General features: G+C 56.6%; 1 protein-coding gene across 21 annotated transcripts in view; it reads left to right on the top strand.

Moving 5' to 3' along the window:
* DYSF (dysferlin) overlaps positions 1-13,410 on the top strand; it is a 223,026-nt gene that overhangs the window by 113,825 nt on the left and 95,791 nt on the right. For all 21 annotated transcript variants that reach the window (XM_055539677.1, XM_055539693.1, XM_055539689.1 and 18 more), the window contains 2 exons: positions 55-197; positions 1,890-2,063. In XM_055539677.1, coding sequence (XP_055395652.1) covers positions 55-197; positions 1,890-2,063 — 317 coding nt within the window. The remainder of the gene's footprint in view (positions 1-54; positions 198-1,889; positions 2,064-13,410) is intronic.

Raw genomic sequence — 13,410 nt, 5'->3', positions numbered from 1 at the left:
CGAATGCTGAGTGGGAGATGGCCAGGCCATGATTGATGGGCGCCTCTCCCCCAGGCTGGGAGTACAGCATCACCATCCCGCCGGACCGGAAGCCGAGGCACTGGGTCCCTGCCGAGAAGATGTACTACACACACCGGCGGCGGCGCTGGGTCCGTCTGCGCCGGAGGGACCTCAGCCAGATGGAGGCGTTGAAGCGGGTGAGCCCAGGGGTGGAGGTGGGCAGAGGTGAGGCCCTGGGCAGGGGAGGCCAGCTGGGCACAGTGCACACCTCTGTGCACACAAGCACGCAGGGGGCGTGTGCAAGACAAGCACTCGAGATGCTCGAAGATCACGTGTCGCTCACACAGGTGCTCATGGACAGAAAGCACCCAAACGCCCATGACTATGTGTGGGGATGTGTTCAGCATCCCCTGGAAGGTGCGAAGGTGTGCCTCAAGCGTATCTGTGGCTGGGTGTCCTTGGGGCAGAGTCTGAGATAGGCGCTTGGCTACCTGCTGTTTGTTGAGGCAGTGCTCTAGGGTGCCAAGAGCAAGACTGTGGTCCCAGGCAGAGACGGTTTTGACTTGAACTGTGGCTCAGAAAGGGGCTCAACCTGGAGCACCACAGCGCTCTCCTCACCTGGAGGCAAGGGGGCTGGGTTTGTACCACCTTAGCCATCAGTCACTGGCTAGGGTTGCTGGGGTGGGCTAGCCGCATACCCTCCCCAGGAAGCCTGTTCCCTCCAGCACGGCCAATTCCGTGGAGAAGGGGCCTGCTGGGGATGAGGGTGCTGCTAGTCAAAGAGCCTGGGTGGGCTCAGTCAGCATTTACCAGAGGGTGAATTCAAGTGTGAGCACCCCTGCCCACAGCCATGCCCAGATATCCCAGGATGCAGACAGGTGCAGAGCGAGCTTGTGTGAGCACACACCTGCCTGCACCTGCTCCCGGGGTCACCCAGAGGCTCGCGTTCTGTGTGCCTGCCTCCCCGCAACCCTCTTGGCCTGTGTCCTTCCTTTCCAGGCACACGTTGGAATTTTGGCTCGAGAACTAGGCCTCCCCTCCAGTCCAGGAATAGCCTTTGGCATGACCCAAGTCCCTTCTCTCTCTCTTTGGTCACAGAGAATCTAGAGAGGAAAGTCACTGGGTCCCGGGAGAGGCCAGGCTTTTGGGCTGTTCCTGGTGTCATGAACCAGGCAGACGCCACTGTGCCTGTGAGGCACCCAGGGGACAGAGGCGGAGCCTTGCCAGGCGCTGCGCCTCGCCACCCCCTCACCACCGGCATCGCCCCGCAGAGGGGCACAGCCAGCCTTGGGACTGGCGCTGAGCTCATGGCCCTGAGGGTCATCTCAGGTTATGAGATGGTGCGAAGGGGCTTCTGGGACTCCCTCCAAGATGGGAAAGGGCCCCCTTGGAGGAAGTCTGGGGGGTCTCTCCACACTGTTGTAGGTTTCACCTCGTGGAGAAACAACCTATGGCTGGGAAATGAGCTATTCATTTTGCCTCCGAATTGCAGATCCATTTCCTTTTTTATAAGTCGGAATATGAAGAAGAAAAAGGAAATTACAAGGAAACCTTGGATTCACGAAATCCACCTAGAATCCAAATAAACAAACAAACCAAAAGCCCAGTGTTTTCATCACTGCTCAGTCTACCTTCCTTCTTGGCTCCTTGGATCTCCCCACAGCCCAGGGAGCCTCTGATTTCCTGACCTGGGACTCTTGTCATTGCAGAAACCGCTCAGAAGCCCCTCCTCCAGGGGTCCCTCCCAGGTTTTCCTACCTGCAGGGTGATGATGCGGGGTGTGCGTGTGGGGAGTCCTGGAGGGCAAGGAGGGCACAGCTGGAGCCCAGCCTGGGACTCCCTGCCAACCTGCCAAGCAGCCCCTGAGTCTGGCCTGTTCTCCCATGCAGCACAGGCAGGCGGAGGCAGAGGGCGAGGGCTGGGAGTACGCCTCGCTCTTCGGCTGGAAGTTCCATCTGGAATACCGCAAGACGGACGCCTTTCGCCGTCGCCGCTGGCGCCGCCGCATGGAGCCCCTGGAGAAGACGGGGCCTGCGGCTGTGTTTGCCCTTGAGGGGGCCCTGGTATGTGGCCATGCCTTTCTGGGGTCGATTGGGTGCAACATGTTTTTCCAGGGCTGTTTAGGGCTGACGAAGGTGAGGTGCAGGGGGCCCCGGGATGGGACTGTGAATTTGGTCCCCTGGGGTTGCATGTGGGGATATGGACACCACTCTGGGTATTCTCCCGAAACAGAGTAGCTCGTTTCTTGGCACCAGAAGACCCACTACTACTTTGGCAATTGAGATGGGAGCAGGGAGAGGGCCTGGACTTCTGGTGCTCTGACCTGTGACTGAGGCCAAGGGACCTGTCTCCTCTGAAGAGGCTAGCTGGCCTGGGGATGGGCCTGGGAGGCTTTGGCCTGGCTCAGGGGAGTAACCAGAGGGGTTCAGAGACCCTGAATGTCCTCGGGTAGACTTGGATCCTCCTGAGGCAGAGGCTATCTCGTGGGCGTCCCAAGAATCTGGGGAGAGAGGTGCCTTAGAGACCACGTCCCAGAGCTAGTGGAATGAGGGTCAGATCAAAGTTATCCAGGGTCTGGATGATGTGTTCTACAGAAAAGATGTGTTCATGCTTCCTGGACAGACCAAATGGGGACGTTTGGGACCAGGGGATAGCCTGTCCCCTGCTCTGTTGGTCTGGGGATTTCCAGAGTTGGGGGTGAGATGCCCATGAAGAGATGTCACCTCTGAAATCCAGATAGGACAGCCTGCCCCCTGGGTGGGGGAGAGGCCTTTGCGCTGTGACCCATGGGAGTAGGTCTCACCAGCTTTACTGGCTAATAGAATCTGAGTGTGTCTTCATGAACCCGCTGTGTGAGTACATATAAGTGTTTGGTCTGGGTGAGGAGCAGTGGGTCTTAGCCTTCAGCCAGGAAGTACAGTGGGGAGGGCCCCCCGGCCTGATGGGATGGCTACAGAAAAAGGAGTTGAAGCTGGCAGTGGCCCTGAGGGGGCCTGGGCAGGGCCTGGAAGCTCGGTCACTCCCAGGACCTACTAGGGGGTGCCAGGTCCAGGGGTGACAGAATGGGAGATGGAACCCTCTTGGGGCCAGGTGATGTCAGAGGCTCTGGAGGGAGCCCCTCCCGGGTCTGGGGGCCAAGTGGTAGGGAGGCTGAAGGAGAGGGCGGAGCTCTGGGCTCTCTGGGCCCCTGAGCTGGTGCTCAGGCTGGTATGGTGCCAGGGGGCAGGGGGTTGGAACTGCCACCCAGGCTGGAGCAGCCGTAGCCAGGGATCTCTTTGTCCTGTCAGAAGGGGCCTGGCTCGGGCACAGGGCAGCGCGGGGGGGAGCTTGTGTGGCTTCCACTGAGGGGCAGGGAATAAAGACCTTGGCAGACCTCAGAGGCAGGGCCAGGTCTGAGGGTGCTGCCCCCTAAGGGGCCAGGGCTTGTTTTCATCAGATAGAAATGCAACCGAAGTGGGCTGAAGAGAGGAAAAGAGCTTAAGGCTCAGATGGCTGGGAATCTGATTCACCACGAGGTGAATCAGGCATCAGGCCTGGCAGGAGCCAGGGGCTCACACAGTGTCCTTGGGACTCGGTGTTTCTGACTCGCTCCGCGGCCTTGGCCCCGTTCTCACACTGGCTCGTTCCATGTGGTGGCAAAGGTGGTGCCTGTGACGGAGGCTGCCACCGTCTCTACAGCCAGCAGAGCCCAGCCGGCCTTCTCTCTTTCCTCACAGCTGGAGACCCCAGAGGGGAGGGCGTACTTTCTCAGGGAGGCCAGGGCCATCTCGTGTGCGACTGACCAGCTCTCCTGGGCCCTGTGCCCACGCCAGTGCCTGAGCCCGAGGGCGAGGAACGGAATGTTCTGATTGACTGTCTTGGGTCACACTCCCCTTTTCTTTGTGGTCGACAGCCCCACCAGGTTGGGGAGAAGAGCATCTGAGAAGGTGCTCACCAGTGCTGGGCACAGAGTGCAGATGACCACGGCGCTCTTGAATGAGCAGTAGGGAGAGAGTGTGGACGGCTGAGGGGAGGAGGAGCGCACTGGTCAGAGCTGGGATTTAGGGCCCTCATCAGGTAGCCATGGAGAATGGCTGGGGAGGGAGAGCCTTCCATCATGAGACCCCCAGGAGGCTTGGTTAAAGATCTGGGAGGGGGTGACCATCTGGGCTGGGAGCCAAGAGCGTGGAATGGACGGAGGTGGAGTGGCAAGGCTTGGGGAGGGAAGGGTCAATCGGGTGTCAGAGGCTCCGCCGGATGGGCAGTAGGGCCACTCCCCTCGCCAGGCTGTGGGGTGGGTGGGCCTGGGGCTGCGATGAGTTCACGGCTGGCCCTGGCGAGTGTGACACACACGGTGAAGTGCTGTGTGAGGAAGATGGATCTGGCGGCTGCCTGCCAGGCGGCCCCAGGGCAGGGAGACCGGGGGTGTGGGGGGCTGAGCGTCAGCTGCGAGGGGAGGGAGGGGGCTGGGAGGAGAGAGGGCGCCAGGCCAGAGGTGGCCCCGAGACACGTGGAGGGAAGCGTGGACGGCTCCGGGGCTGGCGGGGATTGAGGGGAAGAAGGCGAGCGAGGCTGGGGGACCCACTGCCAAGCTTTCATGGCTCGGTGACTGGGAGAGTGAAGGCGGGCATTTCCCAGAACTGAGAAACCAATCCGTTTACTCTTTACGTGGGAGAAAATGTTGTGAGGGAGCCCTGAAATCAAATGTCAAGTCAAGTGGGAAGGTGACTGGTAGTGATGAAGATGTGAGCCGCCTGTGATCTGTGGAAGAAATCAGGGCAGTGAAGCCTGGAGTCCTGGGGGAGCTTTGCTGATATAGGGAGCCAGAGGCGGACAGTGGTCAGAGTAGCTGGATCTGTGAAGACTGGAGGACACAGTCTTTAGGTGTGACCAGCATTTGGACAGGGCCACAGGCCCATTGGATAGGAACTGACTAGATCACTCTACTTGAGCCAAAGACCACCCCTCATCAGCATGAGAGCACACACACAGACGTGTGCGCACACACACACACACACACTCACTCACACACACACACTCATGGTCACGTTTACCTGCCTCCTGCCAGGACCAAGGACAGCCTGGGTGCCCATTCCCGAGTCTGCTGTCCTTCATCCCGGGGAGAGCTGATGCTCTAGCATCAGGGCAGACGGTTGGGTTTTCTGGACGTCAGGACCAATCGAATTGTTCCAGGTACTGGCCTTTGCCCACTGGTCACTGATGCCTGCTGATTCCCTTGGCAGGAGTGTGGAAGTGGGTGGGTGAGGCTTCTGAATGGCACCGGTTTGGTTTGAATGTTGCTTCCTCTGCTTCCACTAAGGATAGGTTACTTGTCTCTTTAGCAACTCTGTTACCTTACTTATGAAAATTACTACATCCATGGGTCCTTGTAAGGAACATCCATGGGTCCTTGTAAGGAATGAAGACATAACCCATGTAAAGAAGTGTTTCTCAGTTTTAATGAACTTAGGACCCATCTAGGGATCTTGTTAAAATGCACACTTTTGATCTGATGTCTGAGTGGGGCTTGAGAGTCTTCATTTCTAACAGGCCTCCAGGGATGCTGACATTGCTGATCTCAGGACTGTCTTTGAGTAGCCAGGATGTCAGCTGCATAGAACATCCTGAAGATGAGGGAGGCAGTCATATTGGCCCCCTACTTGAATGAATGCCCCTCTGGGGGAGGGGGGCTGTCTCTTCCAGGCTGAAGGTGTGTGGCCAGGGTCCTAGAGAGGGAGGCAGGGAAAGGTGACATGTCCTCTCTGCTTCTTCGTGGGAGAAGGTGATCTTTTCTTCTAGTGATCTGTCTGATGGATCTGGCTCATGGGAGACCCCAGTCTGATTAGGAAGAGGGATATTCACATCTGAATGCAAATAAGCCCAACACAATCTGCATCTTTGAAGTGTAGACTGAGAGTCATTCCAGAGTGACGGCATCTAATGAGGGGAGCTTCTTGGAGGAGGCCCTGGGGAGGCAGAGCTTGGAGGAACCCAGGACTGTGGGTGGTGGCCAGGTAGCCTTGCTGGTAATCTGACATTTCTGGATGTCTGGGCCCAAGGGCCAGGCCTGTGGCGCCCCCTTGCCTCCTACTGCCCGTCCCCTGGCCCATGAGTCCACCAGCAGGCTGGGCCTCACTTGCCAGCTCCCCTCCTGAAGACGTCTCGCTGGAAGGCAGGCCCTGTCTGCTCATTAGCACGGGCAGCCTTTCCCTGAAACCTTCTGCCGGGGCCAAGCCTGGCTCCCTCTGCGGAGCGGGAGGCCCTGGCTCTGTCTGCTAATCGTCTGCTGTCTCCATCGCGAGCATTATTTTATTTTCGTATTATTCTTTTTCCAGCTAATATCCTGGCATTCCCAAAGACACCGGGTTTCATAATCTTCCTGGCGTTCCCAGGGAGCTGGGAAGCAGAGTACAAAGCTGCTATTATAGCGTGTTCCATCCAGCCTCCCTCTCCTCGCCCCACACCCCTCGCTGCCGCCGCCACCGCCACCGCCGGCTCCGACCCAGTCACCCCCTCCCGACGCCACCGGCCTCTCTGAGAACCCTGGTGACGGCTGCTGGGGATGAGCTCACAGAATCCATCCTGTGGCCCTTGCCCTGGGCCTGCCCTCCTTGCGCGAGGATTTTTCCAGAGCACTGTCTCTGCGCTCGGCCTGCAGAGTCTGGAAGGGTTTTCTGAGATGCCTGAGCTTGGGCAGGGAGAGGAGGAGATGCAGATTCGGCCAGTGCACTCCTCACCCGGGACATTTTTAGAGCTGGAAGGAACTCTCCACCTGGGTGCTTGACATTGGGTGCAGAGCTGTGAGTGTGCATGTGTGATCTGTGTGCACGTGTGTTCGAAGTGTAAGCCCGTGTGTGGTGTGTATGGATGTATATGGTGTGTGCAGTGTGTGTGTCTGTGTTGGGTAAGGGTGAGGCCTATGATTTTCTCCAGTTCTCAAGAAAAGCTAGGATCTCAAATAGTAAGAATTACTAAAATCTCTTTTGCCTTGTGCCAAAGACCAGGTTGAGAGCTATATGTTCATTGTCTCATTTCATCCTCACAGTGACCCCAGAAGGCTGGATTTTATGATTATACCCATTTTATAAGTGGGGAGACAGAGGTTCTGGAACTACACTAATAGCCAGGTGTGGCTATTTAAATTTACATTTAAAGTGATTAAAATAAGAAAATTCAGCTCACCAGTCACACTGGCCACATTTCAAGAACTCAACTGCCATGCCTGGCTAGTGGCTACCATTGGACAGTATAGAACAGTTCTGTCTTTATAGAAAGTTCTGTTGGATAGCGCAGGTCTAGAACTCTGAGCCCTAATGTGATCCCAGAAGAAATGGGCCTGAGAAGGCGTTTGCCCTGCAGCACGGCATGGGTCAGTTCTAGAACCAAGGCCAGAAGAGCAGGCTTCCCAGGTTCATCTCCCCACTGCTGTTAGGGCATGAAGTCCTCCCCCACAGAGGACCCTTGAGTGGGGTCCCAGGGACCTTCCTGGGCAGGGTGCAGCCCCCTCCTCATCTTGTAGCCAGGCAGCATGCCCTCCCTGGGCAGTTGGAACCACTGACTCCAGCCATGAAGCCTCCAATTGGTTGGCAGGGCCCTGTCTCTATGGGTCCTGACCTGAAGTGTGGAGGACCCATAGAGACAGGAATCCCCAGCCCCAGTCAGGGGCAGAGAAGGGCAGCTGGGGAGTTGGAAATGCTAGGAAGGGGGTCAGGCAGAGGTTGGTGCCAGAGAGGAGTAATTTGGGGTTTGAACTGGCTGAAAAGGAGGTCAGATGTGGGTGGGGAGGGCAAGGCCCATCTCTGGACCTGGATGAAATCTGGTGTTATGTGCAGGGCACCCAGGCATACTTCCTAGAGTGGGTACTTTGAGCGAGGGCGGCTCCCGGCAGGTGAGAGGCCTTGGCCTTATTAAGTGGCCAAGGCGTGTGGGCCATTGCAAGGCGGCCCTGTGTCTCTTGAATGTCCTTGTGGGGCACTTGTCACACCTGGTATTGTGCTGTGGGGAGACTTGAGGGCTGCTGACTCCCTGCATAGAAGGACCACCTGAGTGACTCCTCTAAATATGCAGACTTCGGGTCTATCTTGCTCAAGAGCTGGATGCTGAAGCCTGAGTGTGTCTGTTGAAACGTGTGTGTCCATGGACCTGAGACAGAATGTCAGCACAGAGGCAAGCCTGGACCGGCTGTTACAGTGGGGTGAATGTGACAGGTGTCCCCATGTGTGTCATTATACATGCATGAGGGTCTGCGTCCACAGTTGCTAGCGTGACCTTATAATTTATCATCTGGTCTGCATGCATGCTAAGTCGCTGCAGTGGTATCCGACTCTTTGCAACCCTGTGGACTGTAGCCCGCCAGGCTCCTCTGTCCATGGGGATTCTCCAGGCAAGAATACTAGAGTGGGTTGCCGTGCCCTCCTCCCGGGGATCTTCCCTACCCAGGGATTGAACCTGTATCTCTTATATCTCCTGTATTGGCAGGAGGGTTCTTTACCACTAGCGCCACCTGGGAAGCCCATTGTCTGGTCTAGAGACTTAAAATTCATGCTGGAAAACAGGCTAAGCTCGGACCATTCCAGGCCAACCAGGATGTACAGTTGTCCTGACTACAGAGGCACTCTGGCATGGCCTGAAACCCATTTGAGTGTGCTCTGCAGACTTCAGAGACCTGGAAAGCCTGGAGGGACACACACGTACACACAAACACAGACACTCGCGCCAGCCCACACGTGGCATTGTGGATTCTCCAGGTTTCCTAATTCCACTCTCAAGTTCCCGGGGGGCCGGCCAGTAGCTTTGTAAGGAGTTTCACAGCTGCTTTCAAGCCCTGGCTCCAGCTGTAAATTAAATGGGGTTGCACACTCGCCTGCTATTCCACTTAAGGTTGCAATCAGCCCTGATTGGGAAGGGAGGGCTGTGTGTTCCAGAGCTTCCTCTTTCACAGGGTTCTCCTCTGGCCTGGCCTGTGGGCCTGTGTGGGGTTTCCCTGGAAGCTGGGGCCAGGCAGCCAGGGCAGGGACACGGGTGTGGACTCCCCAGGGCCCGACTTGGCACTTAGTCACATCCTACCCAGATCCTGCTCAGGTGCTGAGCTCTGATAGGAAAGCAGGGGCTGGGAAGAGCCCTGAGGGGGTCCCGGGAGATCCTGAGCTCTGCCAGCGGATTTCCCAGGCGACCTGGGGGAACGCATGAATCTCCAGGCCTCAGTTTTCTCACTTAACTCACGGACGTGCTAACAGCACAGCAAAAATAACCACCTGCCCTACAGAGCAGGCACTGGCAAGCGGCAGCCCGTGGCCCAGGCCGGCTCTCTGCCTGGTGGTGTAGACGAGGCTGTTAGCGCGGCCACGCTCGTCCTTGTGCGGGTGGCCTGCGGCTGTCGTCCTGCCGCCACAGCCACTGGGTGGCTGCAGCAGAGCCCTCGGGCCCTGTGTGGACAAAGCTGAACTGTTCTAGAGCCCGCGCTGTGTGCCAGGCAGTGCCCTCTGCCCTGTTCGTGTGCCGTCTCAGTTAGGCCTCCTGACAATCCTAAGAGGTAGGTGTTTATCGGCGCTCCCATTTTACAGAGTAGCAAACTGAGGCACAGAGGAAACAAGCAACGATTCTTTTAGTGGTATTTCCTCAAGTAATAATTCTTTTTCACACCTGAACATTATGGAAAATCGTGCGGATAGTGGTGGGTGGTACAGGGCTTAGGGCGCTCTTCTCTGTATCTCCATCTGTTGATTGCGTGTCCCGGCAGAGCCCAAGGTGAAGAAGAGATCCTGGCGGGTCACCTGAGGCCTGTCTGTTGTACAACTGGCTCTCTGGAAAAAACATTCAGAGAACAAATCCAGCTCTATCTGCAGCATTTGCCGATATGGTGTAACTATCCGTGCCGTGGCCAGTTTCAAGCTATCCATGTGAAGTCACAGACCGTGGGTGTGGGAGGAGACGGGCACAGCTCACCGCCACGCAGCGTTTATACAGTTTCCACCTCACAGACACACGAGATGGAAAGCGCGTCAGGAACAGGTTCACAAAGGTCGTGGGGTAATTTGGAAGTGATGAGTTGGAGGATTTATTCCCTTTCTTTTAAAAATAATTTCTGAAGTTACACGTTCATATGATTTAATTTTTACAAATGGCTGTGTTTAACAAATGGCTTGCGAATGGCCAGAGATTTAATGATCTCTCCTGAGTCATGCCAGCCGGCTCCAGCGCCTGCTGCTCTCGAGGGTTTCCTGATCCTGTCTACTTAAAGCAAGAGATGGGGGCTCCCCATCGCAGCACGCTTCCTGTCTCTTTGGCTCCATCCTATGAGGGAACTGAGTCCTTCCCATAAGGTGGGGGTGGGGTGCGGCTGGCCCCTGAAGCCCATAATCTTGACTCTGCTGGAGCAGGGTCTCCCTGGGGACCCCTGGAGCCACCTCGCAGGCTCCACCGTCTCCTGGCCGCCGTGAGCGTGGCTTCTGTGGTTCTGTCCCCCACTCACTGAGCCCTGAGGAGCCCTGCTGCTCAGCTTGTGTCTTTTTGCCGCATCCACCTTGACTCTGGCCCCTTCTGCTCCTCCCTGCCTCCACTTTCTAGATCCTGAACCTGACCTCTGGGCCCTGTGTGGGGGTGTGAGTGTTGTCAGAGGAAGGAGGCATGTGTGTGACAGCCCATGTGCAGAAAGACTTTCAGAAACACCAGTGGTCTGGTGCTTGGTCTTGGATCCCCTTTAGGTGGGTCAAGGAGTCCCCTTCCTAGGCTGCTTGTTTCCAGAGAACCTCCCACCTCCTCCCAGTGTGGTGGCCGGGGTACCGGGACGTCCACCTTCAGCAGAGGAGGTGGGCTTGGCCACTGGCTTGGGGGGTGGCCTGAAGGAGCCGGGTATACCTGGGAAGGAGAGTTCCTCACCCTCCTGAGCTCAGGCACCTCCAGGGAGCCGAGGCCGCCAGCAGGGCAGCCGTGGGTTGGAGGCTGCCCAGTCCCTGTGTGAGCAGCAGGCTCCCTCCCACAGCTAGCCCCAAGACCGAGTGCGTGGCCACAGACCGCGTGGCTGCCAGCGCCAGCCTGGGAGTCACATCGGCATGAGCTATGGAGGCAGGAATGTGACTGTGGGAAACCCAATGCCCCGGGCCTGGCCTGGGGAAGAGTGTCAATGTAGAGTGGGGGTGAAGGTGGGTGGGTGGAAACCAGACCATCAGCCGCCCCTGCAGCCTGGCTCTGCTCAGGGCTCCGTCCGAGTGAGAGCACAAGGAAGCCAGCCCTACTTCTCCCAACTCTGCCCTGCCCTGGCCTTGCTCCTGTAGCCAAGTCTTCCCTGATCTTGGGGGTGGGGGTCAGGCCTTCAGCGTGCTGCTGTTCCTCCTGTTCAGCACCCTTCTTTCTTCTCCTCCTCCTGGAAGCCTTCCTGAATAGGGGGCCCACTCTGTTCCATTCCAAATGGCCCCTCCTGGGGGGTAAGTGAGCCTACATCCCGCTCTTTCTCGGGTGACATCTGACTCTGAGCTCCAGGAGGGTGTGTGGTGCTGTCTGATGCAGTTTCTTTCCCTTTTCCTGGGACCGTAGACCCGAGCGCTGTGCACATACCTTAGGGTGGGGATGCTGGTGATCAATGTGATAAATCTTCGCTGGATGCTTACTAAGTGCCAGACGCTGGGTTGGGTGCCAGGGGATGAAGAAATGTGCGTGCCTTACTTACACACGTGGACAGATGGATGCAGCAGAGATGTCTGGAGAATCTGGGCAGGGACTGCTGATGAAGCCCCTGTAGTCAAGGAAGTGTCCAGGCCTCTGAAGACTGAGCTGAGGAAAGAACTCGTTAGCTTGTCTGGAGGGCATTCCAGGTGGTGAGAGCAGCCAGTGCAAAGGTCCTGCAGCAGGGGGATGGTGGTGGATTCCAGAGTTAAAGTCAGAGGACCGGGATTAAGGGGGGGAAGGCATTGCTTAGCGTGAGACTGGTGAGATGAAAGAGTTAAACTGGCACCACTGAATCTGATTATGTGCCAGGTACCTGTCCAGGGCCGTGGGTACATTTCATTTAATTTCCACCAGTGGCTCTCAGCTGAGGACAATTTATATCCCACACCTACCCCAGGGGACATTTGACAGTGTCTGCAGATATTTTTGGTGGTTACAGCGGAGGGCTGGGGGCAGCTATGGGCATCTAATATGTAGCTTCCAGGGATGCTGGTAAACATCCAATGCACAGGATAGCCCCCGTAACAAAGAGTTATGCAGCCCCAAATGTCAGCAGTGCCAAGACTGGAAACCCCTGCATTTGCCTCAGTAGCCCATCGAGGTGAGTGTTACCACGATGGCCACTTCATGGTGAGGAATCGGAGTTTCAAGAACTGGATTTTCCGGTGGCATCCCCAGCTGCCTCCTCCAACCCACGTGGTGAGCTCCAGGCACATTCCCCCCACCTTCCCAGTGTGTGACGTGGAGCTCGACGCCCAGGGGCTGACAGCCTGATGTTCTCTATGTCGAGTTTCAGGGTCTGTAAAATGAATGAGTTGCCCTGATGGTCTGCTCTGCGCATGCGCACTGCAGCATCAGGGAGCTGCAGGTCGCTCTCATGCCACACGGTGGTTGCCTGTGTTTGCCTGCGTTAAGGACAGAGCAATGACAATCCCTGTTGTGAGGTGGTAAGGTGTTGGCAGGATTCCGAGGTGAGGATGGATGCTGAGGGTGGCAGCTTGGGTCATCTCTGCTGAACCTCCACTGGTCTTCGCTTCTCCTCTCTGCCGACACCATTGCTATCTCAGGGTATCCATCCCTCAAATCAGTCTCCACCCAGAAATTTTCTTCAGCCCCAAATAATTCTCTCCAGAAAATATGAGATAGGAGAGGCACTCACAGAGATGGGGACTCAGGCCTGGATTTTATTCCTTGATCAGTAAATGTTTGCCGAGGGCTTCTCTGCTCCGGGCGTTGCAGCAGGCCCTGTGGACATGGCAGTGCCCTTGTGAGGTTTGCATTCTACAGCCCGGAGAGACAAGAAACAAAAATGTTCATATAGCAAACACACAGGGTGGTGAGTGGTGTGAGGAAAAGGAAAGCTGAAGAGAGTAGAGGGCTGTTTTGTGGGGTTGGGGTGTGTAGGCTGGGTGTGCGGTGGTGTGGATGTGAGCATGGCTTTTGACATTCGGACGGGGGTGGCCTCTCTGGGGAGCTGACATTTGATGTCTCCACAAGCAGCAGTACCTCTTTTCCAGCTGGAATGTGGGAAAGACCTGGCACAAAGCACGTGTTTAATAAACACAAGCGGAATGTCAGAGGGGAGGGCAGGCGGGAGGGAGATGCTTCCCAGAAGTTCCCAAACCAGCTTTTCATGAGGCTGCATGGTTTGCTTTGAGAGAAATTCCCTGAACGTAAGCTGTGCACGTCCACACGTGAAAGCCGAAAGTACTCTTCCAAGTGGAAAAAGCGTGGCGCTGGATTATCTGTGTTAATGCACAGGTTGAT

This window comes from Bubalus kerabau, chromosome 11 (genome assembly GCF_029407905.1).
Source record: "Bubalus kerabau isolate K-KA32 ecotype Philippines breed swamp buffalo chromosome 11, PCC_UOA_SB_1v2, whole genome shotgun sequence".
Classification (NCBI taxonomy): Eukaryota; Metazoa; Chordata; class Mammalia; order Artiodactyla; family Bovidae; genus Bubalus; species Bubalus kerabau.
Note: the sequence above shows the minus strand (reverse complement) of the source record. Positions and strands in the feature narration are given on the sequence as shown.